General features: G+C 49.6%; 1 protein-coding gene across 1 annotated transcript in view; it reads right to left on the minus strand.

The window, feature by feature from the left end:
* dbn1 (drebrin 1) overlaps nt 1-22,594 on the minus strand; it is a 29,586-nt gene extending 6,992 nt beyond the window's left edge. The window contains exons 1-10 of the mRNA XM_080508261.1: nt 22,462-22,594; nt 15,789-15,844; nt 15,610-15,722; nt 14,625-14,699; nt 14,329-14,472; nt 12,900-12,977; nt 9,848-9,999; nt 8,645-8,702; nt 5,212-5,286; nt 3,198-3,312 (exon numbers count right to left, since the gene is read on the minus strand). Coding sequence (XP_080364387.1) covers nt 3,198-3,312; nt 5,212-5,286; nt 8,645-8,702; nt 9,848-9,999; nt 12,900-12,977; nt 14,329-14,472; nt 14,625-14,699; nt 15,610-15,722; nt 15,789-15,844; nt 22,462-22,544 — 949 coding nt within the window. The 5' untranslated portion in view covers nt 22,545-22,594. The remainder of the gene's footprint in view (nt 1-3,197; nt 3,313-5,211; nt 5,287-8,644; nt 8,703-9,847; nt 10,000-12,899; nt 12,978-14,328; nt 14,473-14,624; nt 14,700-15,609; nt 15,723-15,788; nt 15,845-22,461) is intronic.
* Between the last annotated feature and the right edge of the window lie 300 nt (nt 22,595-22,894).

Below are 22,894 nucleotides of genomic sequence, written 5' to 3' on the forward strand. Positions count from 1 at the left end.
AGGAAGCGCCAGAGGGCGCCACGCAGGAAGGGCCGGAGGGCGCCACGCAGGAAGGGCCAGAGGGCGCCACGCAGGAAGGGCCAGAGGGCGCCACGCAGGAAGCGCCAGAGGGCGCCACGCAGGAAGCGCCAGAGGGCGCCACGCAGGAAGGGCCGGAGGGCGCCACGCAGGAAGGGCCGGAGGGCGCCACGCAGGAAGGGCCAGAGGGCGCCACGCAGGAAGCGCCAGAGGGCGCATCAATTGAAGTGGAAAGTTTGAAAAGTGCTGCAGAGCTAAAAGTGGCGCCGTGAAGCTGCAGGAGGATTCTGAAGCACAACGATGGATTTGAAAGCAACAGAAGATCAGACACAGCAAAAAGAGAAAGAATAGATGTATAGACTCAAATGGACACGAGCAAAGCTCAGCGCCCCCCTCAGGGCCCCCCTCAGGGCCCCCCTCAGGGCCCCCCACCAGCACCAACCACCTCTGACCAAAGCGCCCTCTCATTGATGAATCCCCTGCTCCTCCCCGGGGGGGGATGCTGAGTCAGCACCTATCGGCTCCCCGCCAGGGAGCTTCAGAGCTGGGGGGGCCTCCGTCCCCCCAGAGACTGAAGTAATGGAGAACCCCCCTGTTGGAGACTGAAGTAATGGAGAACCCCCCTGTTGGAGACTGAAGTAATGGAGAACCCCCTGTCGGAGACTGAAGTAATGGAGAACCCCCTGTTGGAGACTGAAGTAATGGAGAACCCCCCTGTTGGAGACTGAAGTAATGGAGAACCCCCCTGTTGGAGACTGAAGTAATGGAGAACCCCCTGTCGGAGACTGAAGTAATGGAGAACCCCCTGTCTGAGACTGAAGTAATGGAGAACCCCCCTGTCGGAGACTGAAGTAATGGAGAACCCCCCTGTCGGAGACTGAAGTAATGGAGAACCCCCTGTCGGAGACCGTGTTACCGTGACGCTGCGGGAAGGAGGACGTCTGTTACAGGACATCCAAGGTGCAAAGGAGGACGGACATGGACATGGACCCTACCTGCTCTAGCAGGACTCTCCTCCAGATCGTTGACAAACAACCAAACAGCCAAACACTTAAAATCTGAAAGACCCAACCTCAAGAACCTGGACCTGCTCACCAACCTCAAGAACCTGGACCTGCTCACCAACCTCAAGAACCTGGACCTGCTCACCAACCTCAAGAACCTGGACCTGCTCACCAACCTCAAGAACCTGGACCTGCTCACCAACCTCAAGAACCTGGACCTGCTCACCAACCTCAAGAACCTGGACCTGCTCACCAACCTCAAGAACCTGGACCTGCTCACCAACCTCAAGAACCTGGACCTGCTCACCAACCTCAAGAACCTGGACCTGCTCACCAACCTCAAGAACCTGGACCTGCTCACCAACCTCAAGAACCTGGACCTGCTCAGCCAACCTCAAGAACCTGGACCTGCTCAGCCAACCTCAAGAACCTGGACCTGCTCACCAACCTCAAGAACCTGGACCTGCTCACCAACCTCAAGAACCTGGACCTGCTCAGCCCACTGACAACACCTTTAGATCTTCATTTCTGCCACAATACACCAGTCAAGACATGCAGGACTGTAAGAAACAAGCTGCTGGGCGAAAGCAAGGTTTCCCTCAAAGAGCAAGGAATCTGCTTCAATGCTGCTCTTCAGACACTCGTCTCGCGAAGAACTGTAGTTCTACAGTCAACTGGTCTAAATGAACGGACGAGCCATGACACAGTCATACATCCTGGTCCTGCACCAGACCAGCAAGGCTCCTGCTCAGTGGAGAAATCTGCTCAGGCAAGGCTGCAGGAAACACACGCCGTACGGAGGTTTGTGGTCCAGGTCAGTGGGGTCGTGACCCTAAAGGCTACAAAGACATTGTAGTTAAAGCTTACGTCATTCTGCACCACCAGAAGAATCTACAAGACCTGTCGGCTCCAACGTAAGGACGTAAGGACGTAAGGACGTAAGGACGTAAGGACGCGCTCCGGCCTTGTAGAGACATGGGGGAAATGGTGGAATGCTTCCAGATCAGGTCTTGAGATGGTTCAGTAGTAATCCAACTGAAATACTCCTGCTACTAGGAAGAGGTACTATACGTGTACACCAAGACAGAAATACTCCTGCTACTAGGAAGAGGTACTATACGTGTACACCAAGTCAGAAATACTCCTGCTACTAGGAAGAGGTACTATACGTGTACACCAAGTCAGAAATACTCCTGCTACTAGGAAGAGGTACTATACGTGTACACCAAGTCAGAAATACTCCTGCTACTAGGAAGAGGTACTATACGTGTACACCAAGTCAGAAATACTCCTGCTACTAGGAAGAGGTACTATACGTTGGTTTGATCTCTGTGTCTTTTCCTGTCCAAGAAATCAACTCACTTTAGCAGCAGTTTTGATGGAAACGGTCAGATTAACCGTCGTTTCATCATGTTTCATGAGATTAATGATAGTTTTGTTGTGGACAGTGGGATTAACAGTAGTCTTGATAGAGAAGGTGGGATTAACGGGAGTCTTGACAGAGACGGTGGGATTAACAGGAGTCTTGATAGAGACGGTGGGATTAACAGGAGTCTTGACAGAGACGGTGGGATTAACGGGAGTCTTGACAGAGACGGTGGGATTAACAGTAGTCTTGACAGAGACGGTGGGATTAACAGGAGTCTTGACAGAGACGGTGGGATTAACAGTAGTCTTGACAGAGACGGTGGGATTAACAGGAGTCTTGACAGAGACGGTGGGATTAACAGTAGTCTTGACAGAGACGGTGGGATTAACGGGAGTCTTGATAGAGCCGGTGGGATTAACGGGAGTCTTGACAGAAACGGTGGGATTAAGAGACGGTGGGATTAACGGTGGGATTAACGGGAGTCTTGACAGAGACGGTGGGATTAAGAGACAGTGGGATTAACGGTGGGATTAACGGGAGTCTTGATAGAGACCGTGGGATTAAGAGATGGTGGGATTAATGGTGGGATTAACGGGAGTCTTGATAGAGACGGTGGGATTAACGGTGGGATTAAGGGAGTCTTGACAGAGACGGTGGGATTAACGGTGGGATTAACGGTGGGATTAACGGTGGGATTAAGGGAGTCTTGACAGAGACGGTGGGATTAACGGTGGGATTAACGGGAGTCTTGATAGAGACGGTGGGATTAGGAGACGGTGGGATTAACGGTGGGATTAAGGGATTACCGGTCCGGTGGACGCAGACGGGGGACGAGGCGCCGCTGAACGTCACGTTTCGCTCCTTCAGCTTGAAGAACTCTCGAGGGTTTCCAGAGCGCTGAGCGATGATCGCCTTCGCTTCCTGGAGAGGAGGAGGAGAGAAGGAGGTGAAGAAGGAGATAAGAGAAGGAGGTGAAGAAGAGAAGAAGGTGAAGAAGAGAAAAGAAGGTGAAGAAGGGAAGAGAAGAGAAGGTGAAGGAGAGAAGAGAAGAAGGTGAAGAAGAGAAGAGAAGAGAAGAAGGGAGGAGGGAGGGAAGAGAAGAAGGTGAAGAAGGAGAGAAGAGAAGAAGGGAAGAGGGATAGAAGAGAAGAAGGTGAAGAAGAGAAGAGAAGAAGGGAGGAGGGAGGGAAGAGAAGAAGGGGAAGGAGAGAAGTGAAGAAGGTGAAGAAGAGAAGAGAAGAGAAGAAGGGAGGAGGGAGGGAAGAGAAGAAGGTGAAGAAGGAGAGAAGAGAAGAAGGGAAGAGGGATAGAAGAGAAGAAGGTGAAGGAGAGAAGAGAAGAGAAGAAGGGAGGAGGGAGGGAAGAGAAGAAGGTGAAGAAGAGAAGAGAAGAGAAGAAGGGAGGAGGGAGAGAAGAGAAGAGAAGAGAAGAGAAGAAGGGAGGAGGGAGGGAAGAGAAGAAGGTGAAGGAGAGAAGTGAAGAAGGTGAAGAAGAGAAGAGAAGAGAAGAAGGGAGGAGGGAGGGAAGAGAAGAAGGTGAAGAAGGAGAGAAGAGAAGAAGGTGAAGAAGAGAAGAGAAGAAGGGAGGAGGGAGGGAAGAAAAGAAGGTGAAGAAGGTGAAGAAGAGAAGAGAAGAAGGGAGGAGGGAGAGAAGAGAAGAAGGGGAAGAAGAGAAGAGAAGAGAAGAAGGGAGGAGGGAGAGAAGAGAAGAGAAGAGAAGAGAAGAAGGGTGGAGGGAGGGAAGAGAAGAAGGTGAAGAAGGAGAGAAGGGAAGAAGGGAGGAGGGAGAGAAGAGAAGAAGGTGAAGAAGAGAAGAGAAGAGAAGAAGGGAGGAGGGAGAGAAGAGAAGAGAAGAGAAGAGAAGAAGGGTGGAGGGAGGGAAGAGAAGAAGGGGAAGGAGAGAAGTGAAGGTGAAGAAGAGAAGAGAAGAGAAGAAGGGAGGAGGGAGGGAAGAGAAGAAGGTGAAGAAGGAGAGAAGGGAAGAAGGGAGGAGGGAGAGAAGAGAAGAAGGTGAAGAAGGAGAGAAGAGAAGAAGGGAGGAGGGAGAGAAGAGAAGAAGGTGAAGAAGGTGAAGAAGAGAAGAGAAGAAGGGAGGAGGGAGGGAAGAGAAGAAGGTGAAGAAGGAGAGAAGAGAAGAAGGGAAGAGGGATAGAAGAGAAGAAGGTGAAGGAGAGAAGAGAAGAGAAGAAGGGAGGAGGGAGGGAAGAGAAGAAGGTGAAGGAGAGAAGAGAAGAGAAGAAGGGAGGAGGGAGAGAAGAGAAGAGAAGAGAAGAGAAGAAGGGAGGAGGGAGGGAAGAGAAGAAGGTGAAGGAGAGAAGTGAAGAGAAGAAGGGAGGAGGGAGGGAAGAGAAGAAGGTGAAGAAGAGAAGAGAAGAGAAGAAGGGAGGAGGGAGGGAAGAGAAGAAGGTGAAGAAGGAGAGAAGAGAAGAAGGTGAAGAAGAGAAGAGAAGAAGGGAGGAGGGAGGGAAGAAAAGAAGGTGAAGAAGGTGAAGAAGAGAAGAGAAGAAGGGAGGAGGGAGAGAAGAGAAGAAGGTGAAGAAGGAGAGAAGAGAAGAAGGGAGGAGGGAGAGAAGAGAAGAAGGTGAAGAAGGTGAAGAAGAGAAGAGAAGAAGGGTGGAGGGAGGGAAGAGAAGAAGGTGAAGAAGGAGAGAAGAGAAGAAGGGAGGAGGGAGAGAAGAGAAGAAGGTGAAGAAGGAGAGAAGAGAAGAAGGGAGGAGGGAGAGAAGAGAAGAAGGTGAAGAAGGTGAAGAAGAGAAGAGAAGAAGGGAGGAGGGAGAGAAGAGAAGAGTGGTTTTGGATCAGCTGATCCTCATGAACTCACCTCCACCTCAGACTCCTTCCTGTCCAGGTTCATCTCCTCCACCTTCACCTCCGTCACCGCCGTCACCTCCGTCACCTACACACACACACACTAACGTTCCACCTATGTTCTCCCGTTTGTCCTCCACCCATACAGGTGATGGTGTAATAAAGGGTAGAGATGTCCTCCACCCATACAGGTGATGGTGTAATAAAGGGTAGAGATGTCCTCCACCCATACAGGTGATGGTGTAATAAATGGTAGAAATGTCCTCCACCCATACAGGTGATGGTGTAATAAAGGGTAGAGATGTCCTCCACCCATACAGGTGATGGTGTAATAAATGGTAGAAATGTCCTCCACCCATACAGGTGATGGTGTAATAAATGGTAGAGATGTCCTCCACCCATACAGGTGATGGTGTAATAAATGGTAGAAGTGTCCTCCACCTATACAGGTGATGGTGTAATAAATGGTAGAAATGTCCTCCACCCATACAGGTGATGGTGTAATAAATGGTAGAAATGTCCTCCACCCACCAGGTGATGGTGTAATAAATGGTAGAAATGTCCTCCACCCACCAGGTGATGGTGTAATAAATGGTAGAAATGTCCTCCACCCACCAGGTGATGGTGTAATAAATGGTAGAAATGTCCTCCACCCACCAGGTGATGGTGTAATAAATGGTAGAAATGTCCTCCACCCACCAGGTGATGGTGTAATAAATGGTAGAAATGTCCTCCACCCACCAGGTGATGGTGTAATAAATGGTAGAAATGTTTGATCTTCTTGTTCTTACACAGACAATCTATGGAGGACGGAGACATTTCCATGGAGACGGAGGACAGAGACATTTCCATGGAGACGGAGGACGGAGACATTTCCATGGAGACGGAGGACAGAGACATTTCCATGGAGACGGAGAGATTTCCATGGAGACGGAGGACAGAGACATTTCCATGGAGACGGAGGATGGAGACATTTCCATAGAGACGGAGGACAGAGACATTTCCATGGAGATGGGAGACATTTCCATGGAGATGGAGGACAGAGACATTTCCATGGGGACGGAGACATTTTCATAGACACGGAGGACAGAGACATTTCCATGGAGACGGAGGACAGAGACATTTCCATGGAGACGGAGGACAGAGACATTTTCATGGAGACGGAGACATTTCCATGGAGACGGAGGACAGAGACATTTCCATGGAGACGGAGGACAGAGACATTTCCATAGAGACGGAGGACGGAGACATTTCCATAGAGACGGAGGACAAAGACATTTCCATGGAGACGGAGACATTTCCATGGAAACGGAGGACAGAGACATTTCCATGGGGACGGAGACATTTTCATAGACACGGAGGACAGAGACATTTCCATGGAGACGGAGGACAGAGACATTTCCATGGAGACGGAGGACAGAGACATTTCCATAGAGACGGAGGACGGAGACATTTCCATAGAGACGGAGGACAAAGACATTTCCATGGAGACGGAGACATTTCCATGGAAACGGAGGACAGAGACATTTCCATGGGGACGGAGACATTTCCATAGAGACGGAGGACAGAGACATTTCCATGGAGATGGAGACATTTCCATGGAGACAGAGGACAGAGACATTTCCATAGAGACGGAGGACAGAGACATTTCCATGGAGACGGAGGACAGAGACATTTCCATGGGGACGGAGACATTTCCATAGAGACGGAGGACAGAGACATTTCCATAGAGACGGAGGACAGAGACATTTCCATGGAGACGGAGGACAGAGACATTTCCATGGGGACGGAGACATTTCCATAGAGACGGAGGACAGAGACATTTCCATGGAGATGGAGATATTTCCATAGAGACGGAGGACAGAGACATTTCCATAGAGACGGAGGACAGAGACATTTCCATGGAGACGGAGGACAGAGACATTTCCATGGGGACGGATACATTTCCATAGAGACGGAGGACAGAGACATTTCCATGGAGATGGAGATATTTCCATAGAGACGGAGGACAGATACATTTCCATGGAGACGGAGGACAGAGACATTTCCATAGAGACGGAGGACGGAGACATTTCCATAGAGACGGAGGACAAAGACATTTCCATGGAGACGGAGACATTTCCATGGAAACGGAGGACAGAGACATTTCCATGGGGACGGAGACATTTCCATGGAGACAGAGGACAGAGACATTTCCATAGAGACGGAGGACAGAGACATTTCCATGGAGACGGAGGACAGAGACATTTCCATGGAGACGGAGGACAGAGACATTTTCATGGAGACGGAGACATTTCCATGGAGACGGAGGACAGAGACATTTCCATGGAGACGGAGGACAGAGACATTTCCATAGAGACGGAGGACGGAGACATTTCCATAGAGACGGAGGACAAAGACATTTCCATGGAGACGGAGACATTTCCATGGAAACGGAGGACAGAGACATTTCCATGGGGACGGAGACATTTTCATAGACACGGAGGACAGAGACATTTCCATGGAGACGGAGGACAGAGACATTTCCATGGAGACGGAGGACAGAGACATTTTCATGGAGACGGAGACATTTCCATGGAGACGGAGGACAGAGACATTTCCATGGAGACGGAGGAAAGAGACATTTCCATAGAGACGGAGGACAGAGACATTTCCATGGAGACGGAGGACGGAGACATTTCCATAGAGACGGAGGACAAAGACATTTCCATGGAGACGGAGACATTTCCATGGAAACGGAGGACAGAGACATTTCCATGGGGACGGAGGACGGAGACATTTCCATAGAGACGGAGGACGGAGACATTTCCATAGAGACGGAGGACAAAGACATTTCCATGGAGACGGAGACATTTCCATGGAAACGGAGGACAGAGACATTTCCATGGGGACGGAGACATTTTCATAGACACGGAGGACAGAGACATTTCCATGGAGACGGAGGACAGAGACATTTCCATGGAGACGGAGGACAGAGACATTTTCATGGAGACGGAGACATTTCCATGGAGACGGAGGACAGAGACATTTCCATGGAGACGGAGGAAAGAGACATTTCCATAGAGACGGAGGACAGAGACATTTCCATGGAGATGGAGACATTTCCATGGAGACGGAGGACAGAGACATTTCCATAGAGACGGAGGACAGAGACATTTCCATGGAGACGGAGGACAGAGACATTTCCATGGGGACGGAGACATTTCCATAGAGACGGAGGACAGAGACATTTCCATGGAGATGGAGATATTTCCATAGAGACGGAGGACAGAGACATTTCCATGGAGACGGAGGACAGAGACATTTCCATGGGGATGGAGACATTTCCATGGAGACGGAGGACAGAGACATTTCCATGGAGATGGAGACATTTCCATGGAGACGGAGGACAGAGACATTTCCATGGAGACGGAGGACAGGTGTGAACTGAAGGAGAAAATACTCACAATGGTCGTTTGGTTCCTCAACCTCTCCTGAGCTTCTTCCTCCTCCTGCAGCTTCTTCCTGTTCACACGTTCATTAACACATTAACATGTCCATTAACACATTAACACGTTCATTAACACATTAACACGTTCATTAACACATTAACATGTCCATTAACACATTAACACGTTCATTAATACATTAACACGTCCATTAACACATTCATTAACACGTTCATTAACACATTAACATGTCCATTAACACATTAACACGTTCATTAATACATTAACACGTCCATTAACACATTCATTAACACGTTCATTAACACATTAACACGTCCATTAACACATTCATTAACATGTCCATTAACACGTTCATTAACACGTTCATTAACACATTAACACGTCCATTAACACATTAACACGTCCATTAACACATTAACACGTCCATTAACACATCAGACTACTTTGACCAGACAAAGCTCTTCCTGTCACTTTGTCGTGTCGTTCTGTCGGTTCTGCTTTGATGTTAATTGTCATTAATTGAAGTATGAATTCAATCACTTCTGCTTTGATGTTAATTGTCATTAATTGAACTATGAATTCAATCAGTTCTGCTTTGATGTTAATTGTCATTAATTGAAGTATGAATTCAATCGGTTCTGCTTTGATGTTAATTGTCATTAATTTAACTATGAATTCAATCGGTTCTGCTTTGATGTTAATTGTCATTAATTGAAGTATGAATTCAATCGGTTCTGCTTTGATGTTAATTGTCATTAATTTAACTATGAATTCAATCGGTTCTGCTTCGATGTTAATTGTCATTAATTGAAGTATGAATTCAATCACTTCTGCTTTGATGTTAATTGTCATTAATTGAACTATGAATTCAATCACTTCTGCTTTGATGTTAATTGTCATTAATTGAAGTATGAATTCAATCACTTCTGCTTTGATGTTAATTGTCATTAATTGAACTATGAATTCAATCACTTCTGCTTTGATGTTAATTGTCATTAATTGAACTATGAATTCAATCACTTCTGCTTTGATGTTCATTGTCATTAATTGAACTATGAATTGAATCGGTTCTGCTTTGATGTTAATTGTCATTAATTGAAGTATGAATTCAAACTGTGTCTCAGAGGCTGAGAAGTGAAGTGGACGTCACTCCGAGGTTCCAGATGCAGAACAGATGTTCAGTCAGTAATGAGGAAGTACCTGTGCTCCTCGATCTGCTGCTCCCTCTCTCGGTACCTCCGCTCTCGGTTCTCCTGCTCCTTCCTCTCCAGCTCCATTCGCTCCTCCTCAAAACGCTGGCGCTCCTCCACCACCTTCTTCCGCTCCTCCTCCTTCCTCAGCTCCTCCTCACGCTGGACACATGAGGAGGACATGAGGACAACATGAGGAGGACATGAGGACATCATGATGAGGAGGGCATGAGGACATCATGAGGAGGACATGAGGACAACATGAGGACATCATGAGGAGGACATGAGGAGGATAACATGAGGAGGACAACATGAGGAGGACATGAGGACATCATGATGAGGAGGGCATGAGGACAGCATGAAGAGAACAGAGGACATGAGGACAACATGAGGAGGACATGAGGACAACATGAGAGTCTGTCCAGCTGGACTGTCATTGTAACAGTGAAGGTCAGTGGCTTTGTTCCACTACAGAAAGCCAAAGCCTGGTAGAACCAGTTTACCCTGGTAGTACCAGTTTACCCTGGTAGTACCAGCTTACCCTGGTAGTACCTGTTTACCGTGGTAGTACCAGTTTACCCTGGTAGTACCTGTTTGCCCTGGTGGTACCTGTTTACCCTGGTAGTACCTGCTTGCCCTGGTAGTACCTGTTTGCCCTGGTGGGACCAGTTTACCCTGGTAGTACCAGTTTACCGTGGTAGTACCAGTTTACCCTGGTAGTACCTGTTTACCCTGGTGGTACCTGTTTACCCTGGTAGTACCTGTTTACCCTGGTGGTACCTGTTTACCCTGGTAGTACCAGTTTACCCTGGTAGTACCTGTTTACCCTGGTGGTACCTGTTTACCCTGGTAGTACCTGTTTACCCTGGTGGTACCTGTTTACCCTGGTAGTACCAGTTTACCCTGGTAGTACCTGTTTACCCTGGTGGGACCAGTTTACCCTGGTGGTACCGGTTTGCCCTGGTAGTACCAGTTTACCCTGGTGGTACCAGTTTACCCTGGTAGTACCTGTTTACCCTGGTGGGACCAGTTTACCCTGGTAGTACCAGTTTACCCTGGTAGTACCAGTTTACCCTGGTAGTACCTGTTTACCCTGGTGGGACCAGTTTACCCTGGTAGTACCAGTTTACCCTGGTAGTACCAGTTTGCCCTGGTAGTACCTGTTTACCCTGGTGGGACCAGTTTACCCTGGTGGTACCTGTTTGCCCTGGTGGTACCAGTTTACCCTGGTAGTACCTGTTTACCCTGGTGGGACCAGTTTACCCTGGTGGTACCAGTTTGCCCTGGTAGTACCTGTTTACCCTGGTGGTACCAGTTTACCCTGGTAGTACCTGTTTACCCTGGTGGGACCAGTTTACCCTGGTGGTACCAGTTTACCCTGGTAGTACCAGTTTACCGTGGTGGTACCAGTTTACCCTGGTGGTACCAGTTTACCCTGGTAGTACCTGTTTACCCTGGTAGTACCAGTTTACCCTGGTGGTACCTGTTTGCCCTGGTGGTACCTGTTTACCCTGGTAGTACCTGTTTGCCCTGGTAGTACCTGTTTGCCCTGGTGGGACCAGTTTACCCTGGTAGTACCAGTTTACCGTGGTAGTACCAGTTTACCCTGGTAGTACCTGTTTACCCTGGTGGTACCTGTTTACCCTGGTGGTACCTGTTTACCCTGGTAGTACCAGTTTACCCTGGTAGTACCTGTTTACCCTGGTGGTACCTGTTTACCCTGGTAGTACCAGTTTACCCTGGTAGTACCTGTTTACCCTGGTGGTACCAGTTTACCCTGGTGGTACCTGTTTGCCCTGGTAGTACCTGTTTACCCTGGTAGTACCAGTTTACCCTGGTGGTACCTGTTTGCCCTGGTGGTACCTGTTTACCCTGGTAGTACCTGTTTGCCCTGGTAGTACCTGTTTGCCCTGGTGGGACCAGTTTACCCTGGTAGTACCAGTTTACCGTGGTAGTACCAGTTTACCCTGGTAGTACCTGTTTACCCTGGTGGTACCTGTTTACCCTGGTAGTACCAGTTTACCCTGGTAGTACCTGTTTACCCTGGTGGTACCTGTTTACCCTGGTAGTACCAGTTTACCCTGGTAGTACCTGTTTACCCTGGTGGGACCAGTTTACCCTGGTGGTACTGGTTTGCCCTGGTAGTACCAGTTTACCCTGGTGGTACCAGTTTACCCTGGTAGTACCTGTTTACCCTGGTGGGACCAGTTTACCCTGGTAGTACCAGTTTACCCTGGTAGTACCTGTTTACCCTGGTGGGACCAGTTTACCCTGGTGGTACCTGTTTGCCCTGGTAGTACCTGTTTACCCTGGTGGTACCAGTTTACCCTGGTAGTACCTGTTTACCCTGGTGGGACCAGTTTACCCTGGTGGTACCAGTTTACCCTGGTGGTACCAGTTTACCGTGGTGGTACCAGTTTACCCTGGTGGTACCAGTTTACCCTGGTAGTACCTGTTTACCCTGGTAGTACCAGTTTACCCTGGTGGTACCTGTTTGCCCTGGTGGTACTGGTTTGCCCTGGTAGTACTGGTTTGCCCTGGTAGTACCTGTTTGTCCTGGTGGTACCAGTTTGCCCTGGTAGTACCTGTTTACCCTGGTAGTACCAGTTTACCCTGGTGGTACCTGTTTGCCCTGGTGGTACTGGTTTGCCCTGGTAGTACTGGTTTGCCCTGGTGGTACCAGTTTGCCCTGGTAGTACCTGTTTGCCCTGGTAGTACCTGTTTGCCCTGGTGGTACTGGTTTGCCCTGGTAGTACTTGTTTGCCCTGGTAGTACCTGTTTGCCCTGGTAGTACCTGTTTGTCCTGGTGGTACTGGCCCTGGTGGTACTGGCCCTGGTGGTACTGGTTTGTCCTGTAGTACTGGTTTGTCCTAGGTTTGTCAAGAGTTCCTATAGGTCTATGGTTGAACCAGGAAGTGTTAAACCAGGGAGCTTAATGGAGACCATAGTGATTCTGGTAGAACAAGTATACTGGCTGAGAGTGGAGAAGTATACTGAACTACCAGTAAACATAGTAGTTCAGGTTCAGATTCTGGTTCTGGTCCTGGCTGAGGTCCACTCACCTTGGCTGCCTCCCAGAATTCCTCCCGATTGATCTTCTTCATCTCCACTTCAGCATTGGTCTTCTGGTACACGGCGCCCTGCAGGAGCATCCAGCCAATCAGAGCCAATCAGAGCCAATCAGAGCCAATCAGAGCCAATCAGAGCCAATCGGAGCCAACCAGAACCAATCAGAGCCAACCCTAACCCTAACCCTAACCCTAACCCACCAATCAGAGCCAACCAGAGCCAATCAGAGCCAACCAGAGCCAACCAGAACCAATCTGAGCCAACCAGAACCAATCTGAGCCAATCTGAGCCAACCAGAACCAATCTGAGCCAACCAGAACCAATCTGAGCCAACCAGAGACAACCAGAGCCAATGTGAGCCCATCTGAGCCAATGTGAGCCAATCAGAGCCAACCAGATCCAATCAGAGCCAACCAGAGCCAACCAGATCCAACCAGAGCCAATCTGAGCCAACCAGATCCAACCAGATCCAACCAGAGCCAACCAGATCCAACCAGAGCCAATCAGAGCCAACCAGAGCCAACCAGAGCCAATCTGAGCCAACCAGATCCAATCTGAGCCAACTAAAGCCAACCAGAGCCAACCAGAGCCAATCAGAACCAATCAGAGCCAATCAGAGCCAATCAGAACCAATCAGAGCCAATCAGAGCCAATAAGAGACAATCAGAGCCAACCAGAACCAATCCGAGCCAATCCGAGCCAATCAGAACCAATCAGAGCCAACCAGAGCCAATCAGAGCCAATCAGAGCCAACCAGAACCAATCAGAGCCAACCAGAGCCAATCAGAACGAACCAGAACCAATCAGAACCAATCAGAGCCAACCAGAACCAACCAGAACCAACCAGAGCCAATCAGAGCCAATCAGAACCAATCAGAGCCAACCAGAACCAACCAGAACCAACCAGAGCCAATCAGAGCCAATCAGAACCAACCAGAACCAATCCGAGCCAATCCGAGCCAATCAGAACCAATCAGAGCCAATCAGAACCAACCAGAACCAACCAGAACCAATCAGAGCCAATCAGAGCCAACCAGAGCAATCAGAGCCAACCAGAACCAATCCGAGCCAATCCGAGCCAATCAGAACCAATCAGAACCAACCAGAACCAACCAGAACCAATCAGAGCCAACCAGAACCAACCAGAACCAATCAGAGCCAACCAGAGCCAACCAGAACCAACCAGAACCAACCAGAACCAATCAGAGCCAACCAGAACCAACCAGAACCAATCAGAACCAACCAGAACCAACCAGAACCAATCAGAACCAATCCAGTTATTGATCCCTCCAGATCCTTCACTTCTGTCTGTCGGAATCGTTCCTTCATCTTCTGATTCGTTTTGAAAGTTTCTGTGTGTGTGTGTGTGTGTGTGTGTGTGTGTGTGTGTGTGTGTGTGTGTGTGTGTGTGTGTGTGTGTACCACGTCTCCATGCTCGTCCTCTCGGGTCCTCAGGCGACTCAGAACTGGACTTGCTGCTGCCGTAGTGCCGTTGGTCAGACGCTGTCCGATGGCTGACGGGTCGACGTCGTCCAGACTGCTGGCGTTCACCGTGACCTCCACCCCCTGGACACACACACACACTGTCTGTCTGTCTGTCTGTGGGTCTGTCTGTCTGTCTGTCTGTCTGTCTGTCTGTCTGTCTGTCTGTCTGTCTGTGTGTGTGTGTGTGTGTGTGTGTGTGTGTGTGTGTGTGTGTGTGTGTGTGTGTGTGAGACCTGGAAGAAGTCAGCGATGGTGGCCACGTGACTCGCACAGGCGCACTTCCTAGCATCTGCCACATCGTCCCCAACCTGAGAACACACACACACACACACACACACACACACACACACACACACACACACAATGCATCAGAACGTGTCATTGAAGTCTGAACAGTGACATTAGCATGTTAACTGTTCAGCTTGGACCGCATTAGCATTAGCATTAGCAGACCCACCCAGTTGATGAGGATGTATCGGGGCAGAGCAGCATTAGCATTAGCATTACCATTAGCAGACCCACCCATTTGATGAGGATGTATCAGGGCAGAGCAGCATTAGCATTAGCATTAGCAGACCCACCCATTTGATGAGGATGTGTCGGGGCAGAGCACCATTAGCATTAGCATTAGCAGACCCACCCAGTTGATGAGGATGTATCGGGGCAGAGCAGCATTAGCATTAGCATTAGCAGACCCACCCATTTGATGAGGATGTATCGGGGCAGAGCAGCATTAGCATTAGCAGACCCACCCAGTTGATGAGGATGTATCAGGGCAGAGCAGCATTAGCATTAGCATTAGCAGACCCACCCAGTTGATGAGGATGTATCGAGGCAGAGCAGCATTAGCATTAGCATTAGCAGACCCACCCAGTTGATGAGGATGTATCGGGGCAGAGCAGCATTAGCATTAGCATTAGCAGACCCACCCAGTTGATGAGGATGTATCGGGGCAGAGCAGCATTAGCATTAGCATTAGCAGACCCACCCAGTTGATGAGGATGTATCGGGGCAGAGCAGCATTAGCATTAGCATTAGCAGACCCACCCAGTTGATGAGAATGTATCGGGGCAGAGCAGCATTAGCATTAGCAGACCCACCCAGTTGATGAGGATGTATCGGGGCAGAGCAGCATTAGCATTAGCATTAGCAGACCCACCCAGTTGATGAGGATGTATCGGGGCAGAGCAGCATTAGCATTAGCATTAGCAGACCCACCCAGTTGATGAGGATGTATCGGGGCAGGGCAGCGTTGGGTTCCTTCAGGCTACAGAAGCCGTACATCACCAGGCTGCTGTCAAAAGTCCCACTGATCTCTGGAAGACCTCCAGCTGGAACACAAGGCTGTCAGCATTAACACACTGAGCATTAACGCACTGAGTGCTAAGACAACTTACCTCCGGATGACGCCAGCGTCAAGTTGTTGCTGTCATCTTCGTATGTGTACAAGGCCCTGAGGACACACACACACACACACACACACACACACACACACACACACACACACGTCAATCAAATAGTTGGATTATTCATTTGGATTAATCTCTCTCACACGTACACACACGCACACACACACACCTGACCCGCCCCCCTTCTCCACTCTCAGCCAATCACAGCTCAACCTAACTTTTCCCTTCAATCAATCAATCAATCAATCAAAGACTTAATTCAGCTGAGACCGTTAGCAGAGCGACTGTTAGCTCAGCAGAGACTGTTAGCTCAGCAGAGTGACCGCTAGCAGAGCAACTGTTAACTCAGCAGAGCCACTGTTAGCTCAGCAGAGTGACCGTTAGCAGAGCGACTGTTAGCTCAGCAGAGTGACCGTTAGCACAGCGACTGTTTGCTCAGCAGAGAGACTGTTAGCTCAGCAGAGCGACCGTTAGCTCAGCAGAGCGACTGTTAGCAGAGCGACTGCTAGCAAAGCGACTGTTAGCTCAGCAGAGCCACTGTTAGCTCAGCAGAGTGACCGTTAGCAGAGCGACTGTTAGCTCAGCAGAGTGACCGTTAGCAGAGCGACTGTTAGCTCAGCAGAGTGACCGTTAGCACAGCGACCGTTAGCAGAGCAGCTGCTTGTCTCTCCGGCGGGGGAGTTTGTTTTCTCATGTGGGAGGAGATGAAAGGAATCAGAGGACTGAGGAGAGAAACCAGGTCACTGGAGCTCCGAGTGGTGATGTAACACTGAACGCTACGCCTCGCTAGCCAGCCAGTCCCTGCAGCAAACATCTGGGTCGTGAGGATCCCGGGACCAACCAAACATCTGGGTCGTGAGGATCCCGGGACCAACCAAACATCTGGATCATCAGACCAAGAGAGCAGAACATCGGAGACCCGTCCTCACGTCCCACAGGGTTCCATGCCGGGTCCCCTTCAGTTCACCTTCGACCTCGTTACTCACGTCTATCAATACGCAGCATTTCTGTTAAAGAAACCAGAACCCCACCTGGACCAGAACCCCACCCAGACCTGAAAGCAGACAGGAAGTGAGGCCTTCAAAGACCAACCCTTCACTTCACATCAACAAAACATGGGACTGTCTAAACACATAGAGCTGCAGTACCACGGGGGTCCAGTGGGGAGCAGCACTGAGTCCCAGGTCTTACATGTTCAGGTATTCTGGTTCTGGTTGGAACGACGGAAACAGACGCGCTCATGGATGTTTTGCTCGTCTAAATATTCCTCAGTAGATTAGAGCAGAATGAACGTCGTTCACTGCAGCTGCTGAGTTCAGCTGGGCTGATAGCAGGGCGGGAGGGGGCGGGGCTAGGGGGGGCGGGGCTAGGGGGTGTCCCGTGGTGTTTGGGGTCAGCGATGGTTGGAGCTTCTCTCTTTTGTTGGAATCCGTTGGAGTGTGAAAAACAGGGTCAGGCCTGTTCAGCGTCTTTCCGCCTGCTTCTGACTGACTGTTAGCATTAGCATCAACCGTTACCATTCCTCCGAACTCCTGTTTACCGGAGCATTTAGACAAAGATTTAAAGTGAGTGCCGCCACCCGGCTGCTCGTTGAGCCAGAACATAATAGTTCGCAGACTTCCTGCTTCGATTCCAAACCCTGAACACTTATGAATCAATTCCAACGTTGTGTCCTCGTCTCCTCAGCTTCTCACACTTCTTCACATTGAAGCTGTTAACCAATCACATTCCAGCATCACCTGTTGCCGGGTAAAGAAATCAGCCTGAGGCCTTCACTTTCAGTCCTGCAGGCGTCTGCAGTGTAAAACTAGTGTCTCACGCTGATGCTTCAACCAATCACATCGTGATGTTGGGGAGGCGGAGCCTCCTAGAAGGCCTAGCGTGATGTCAGTGGATTCCAGCCCTCTGATTGGCTGCTCAGAGAGTCACTCTCCAGCTAGCTAGCAGCATCTGTAGCAGCTGCACCAACAAACATATAGTTGATGTATTTTTCCTGGAGGTCCTTGAACGCACCGCAGCCCTCCAACACTGGAGGTCCAGCACCTCCTAACCTCACTACATTCTCCATGCAGGATCCAGGATTCTATTATTTATATTATCTTATTTCCAGGACCGTGAAAAGCTGACGTTTGTCTCCCTCCTCCACAAACACAAGGTTCAGGAAAAGAGACGTGACGTCCAGATATTTGTTCATTCGTAAGGTATTTATTGTATCTATCTTTTTACTGCAGTTCTGCAGAACCATGGTTTGTGTAGCCATAAAAAGGTTATTGAGGGGTGGATGGACTCAGACCAGCAGTGCAGGCCTGGTTCAGCAGTGCAGGCCTGGTTCAGCAGTGCAGACCTGGTTCAGTAGTGCAGGCCTGGTTCAGTAGTGCAGGCCTGGTTCAGCAGTGCAGACCTGGTTCAGCAGTACAGACCTGGTTCAGCAGTGCAGGCCTGGTTCAGCAGTGCAGACCTGGTTCAGCAGTGCAGGCCTGGTTAAGCAGTGCAGACCTGGTTCAGTAGTGCAGGCCTGGTTCAGCAGTGCAGACCTGGTTCAGTAGTGCAGGCCTGGTTCAGTAGTGCAGGCCTGGTTCAGTAGTGCAGGCCTGGTTCAGCAGTGCAGGCCTGGTTCAGTAGTGCAGACCTGGTTCAGTAGTGCAGGCCTGGTTCAGTAGTGCAGGCCTGGTTCAGCAGTGCAGGCTGCCCCTGGCGGGACACGATGAACCTCTGGACCAAAAATTCACTTTTATGTATTTCCTGGGTTTCAGAGTGGGCGGAGCTTAATGACTCCACAGTTTCTCCTTTAACCAGTGAAAAGTACTCAGTGGTTTAGTATCAATGGTACCGCTGGAGCCTGTTACTGCTGGAGTCTGTTACTGCTGGAACCTGTTACTACTGGAGTCTGTTACTGCTGGAGCCTGTTACTGCTGGAGCCTGTTACTGCTGGAGTCTGTTACTGCTGGAGTCTGTTACTGCTGGAGTCTGTTACTGCTGGAGTCTGTTACTGCTGGAGCCTGTTACTGCTGGGGTCTGTTACTGCTGGAGTCTGTTACTGCTGGAGTCTGTTACTGCTGGAGCCTGTTACTGCTGGAGTCTGTTACTGCTGGAGTCTGTTACTGCTGGAGTCTGTTACTGCTGGAGCCTGTTACTGCTGGGGTCTGTTACTGCTGGAGCCTGTTACTGCTGGAGCCTGTTACTGCTGGAGTCTGTTACTGCTGGAGTCCTGAAGATGTCTTGTGGAGGAATGGACAGGATGTCTTCCAGACCAGGTGTCCCAGGTCCACCAGACGTCCCAGGTCCAGTTCTCCAGTGACGTTATGTCACGTCGTCCTCTGGAATATTTCAGCTACACATTTCGCCGACTCATCATTTTCCTACAAGATGCTGATTCACTGCTGAACCTTCCTGATACAGCATCTTCCTCCTCTAATCCAGATTATAGAGCATTTTCCTCCTCTAATCCAGATTATAGAGCATTTTCCTCCTCTAATCCAGATTATAGAGCATCTTCCTCCTCTAATCCAGATTATAGAGCATTTTCCTCCTCTAATCCAGATTATAGAGCATCTTCCTCCTCTAATCCAGATTATAGAGCATTTCCCTCCTCTAATCCAGATTATAGAGCATCTTCCTCCTCTAATCCAGATTATAGAGCATCTTCCTCCTCTAATCCAGATTATAGAGCATCTTCCTCCTCTAACACCAGATTATAGAGCATCTTCCTCCTCTAATCCAGACTATAGAGCATCTTCCTCCTCTAATCCAGACTATAGAGGATCTTCCTCCTCTAACACCAGACTATAGAGCATCTTCCTCCTCTAATCCAGACTATAGAGGATCTTCCTCCTCTAACACCAGATTATAGAGCATCTTCCTCCTCTAATCCAGATTATAGAGCATCTTCCTCCCCTAATCCAGATTATAGAGCATCTTCCTCCTCTAATCCAGATAATAGAGCATCTTCCTCCTCTAAGAAGTCAACTTCTCAACCCACCTCTCACTCTGTTACTCTGTTACTCTCACTCTGTCACTCTCACTCTGTTACTCTGTTACTCTCACTCTCACTGTTACTCTCACTCTGTTACTCTCACTCTGTCACTCGCACTCTGTTACTCTCACTGTTACTCTGTTACTCTCACTCTGTCACTCTGTCACTCTCACTCTGTTACTCTCACTGTTACTCTGTTACTCTCACTCTGTCACTCTGTTACTCTCACTCTGTCACTCTGTCACTCTCACTCTGTTACTCTCACTGTTACTCTGTTACTGTTACTCTCACTCTGTCATTCTGTTACTCTCACTCTGTTACTCTCACTCTGTCACTCTGTTACTCTCACTCTGTTACTCTCACTCTGTTACTCTGTTACTCTCACTCTGTCACTCTGTTACTCTCACTCTGTCACTCTGTTACTCTCACTCTGTTACTCTGTTACTCTCACTGTCACTCTGTTACTCTCACTCTGTCACTGTTACTCTCACTCTGTCACTCTGTTACTCTGTTACTCTCACTCTGTCACTCTGTTACTCTGTTACTCTCACTCTGTCACTCTGTTACTCTCACTCTGTTACTCTCACTCTGTTACTCTCACTCTGTTACTCTCACTGTTACTCTGTTACTCTGTTACTCTCACTCTGTTACTCTCACTCTGTCACTCTGTTACTCTCACTCTGTCACTCTGTTACTCTCACTCTGTTACTCTCACTCTGTTACTCTCACTCTGTCACTCTGTTACTCTCACTCTGTCACTCTGTTACTCTCACTCTGTTACTCTGTTACTCTCACTCTGTTACTCTCACTCTGTTACTCTGTTACTCTCACTCTGTCACTCTGTTACTCTCACTCTGTCACTCTGACTCTGTTACTCTCACTCTGTTACTCTCACTGTTACTCTCACTGTTACTCTCACTCTGTCACTCTGTTACTCTCACTCTGTTACTCTGTTACTCTCACTCTGTTACTCTCACTCTGTTACTCTGTTACTCTCACTCTGTTACTCTCACTCTGTTACTCTCACTCTGTTTCTCTGTTACTCTCACTCTGTCACTCTGTTACTCTGTTACTCTCACTCTGTCACTCTGTTACTCTCACTCTGTCACTCTGTTACTCTGTTACTCTCACTCTGTCACTCTGTTACTCTCACTCTGTCACTCTGACTCTGTTACTCTCACTCTGTTACTCTCACTCTGTTACTCTGACTCTGTTACTCTGTCACTCTGTTACTCTCACTCTGTTACTCTCACTGTTACTCTCACTGTTACTCTCACTCTGTCACTCTGTTACTCTCACTCTGTTACTCTGTTACTCTCACTCTGTTACTCTCACTCTGTTACTCTGTTACTCTCACTCTGTTACTCTCACTCTGTTACTCTCACTCTGTTTCTCTGTTACTCTCACTCTGTCACTCTGTTACTCTGTTACTCTCACTCTGTCACTCTGTTACTCTCACTCTGTTACTCTCACTGTTACTCTCACTGTTACTCTCACTCTGTCACTCTGTTACTCTCACTCTGTTACTCTGTTACTCTCACTCTGTTACTCTCACTCTGTTACTCTGTTACTCTCACTCTGTTACTCTCACTCTGTTACTCTCACTCTGTTTCTCTGTTACTCTCACTCTGTCACTCTGTTACTCTGTTACTCTCACTCTGTCACTCTGTTACTCTCACTCTGTCACTCTGTTACTCTGTTACTCTCACTCTGTCACTCTGTTACTCTCACTCTGTCACTCTGACTCTGTTACTCTCACTCTGTTACTCTCACTCTGTCACTCTGACTCTGTTACTCTGTCACTCTGTTACTCTCACTCTGTTACTCTCACTCTGTTACTCTGTTACCCTGGTTCCTGGACCAGACCACTCTCACTCTGTCACTCTGTCACTCTGTTACTCTGTCACTCTTAGTTACTCTCAGTTTATCAGACCTCATGCTCTGATCCTGAGGCCACACAGGGTGATGATGATGATGGAGATCCATCCCCCCTCCCCACACACGCACACGCACGCACACACACACACACACACACACACACACACACACACACACACACACACACACACACACACACACACACACACACACACACACACACACACACACACACACACACACACACACACACACACACACACACACACACACACACACACACACACACACACACACACACACACACACACACACACACACACCGTTTGAGGATGCAGAGAGATCATCAGGATTTCTGGATCAGCCAACGCGCGCGCACACACCTACACACCTACACACACACACACACACACACACACACACACGCACGCACGCACGCACGCACGCACACACACACGCACGCACACACACACACACACGCACACACACTGCGGTGCACAAAGAGCTGAAATCGCTTCCAGCTGCAGCCTGAACGTCCCGGTGGAAAACACCGCGCACGGCCGCGTGCACGCTGCTGCTGCTGCCCTCTGACTCCGCTCCTCCTACTTCACCTCCTCTTCCTTCTCCTCCTGTTCCTCCTGCTGCTCCTCCTGCAGGAGGAGCAGCAGGAGCAGCGGGGTGATGGCGCACGATGCGCCCCCGTGCGCATCCCCAGTGCGCACCGGCCTGGACAACAAAACCCCGTCACTGAGCGAGAGAGGAGGTGGAGGAGGAGGTGGAGGAGGAGGTGGAGGAGCAGCAGCGACTCACCAGTCGGTGTCGGACGTGTCGTCGATCACGGCCTGGTAGGCGGTGAGCAGCGCCAGCCGGTTCTTTCCGAGGTTCACGGCCATGATTCCTCCCTGCGAGCATCCAGACGCTGCTGATGGAGAGAGGAGGACCGGGGGGGGAGGGGGGGGGGGGGGGGGGGCGGAGCTCCAGCAGGAGGAGTCGCTCCCTGCTGGAGACACGCTGGAGTCCGAGACATAGACCGACACGAGGACGGACTCCTCGGTGCTGCAGGGCCGTGCTGCGGCGCCGCCATATTGGATGGGTCATCTGGAGGCGCCAGAGACACTTTGGACTGGAAGCAGAGGATCTCTGGAGCTGAACCTCTGACCAGCGGACCCTTTCATGTGTTGATAAAGCTTCATAGTCTCTCTCTCTGCAACTCTCTTTACACACACACACACACACACACACA

This window comes from Blennius ocellaris (genome assembly GCF_963422515.1).
Source record: "Blennius ocellaris genome assembly, chromosome: 14".
Classification (NCBI taxonomy): domain Eukaryota; kingdom Metazoa; phylum Chordata; class Actinopteri; order Blenniiformes; family Blenniidae; genus Blennius; species Blennius ocellaris.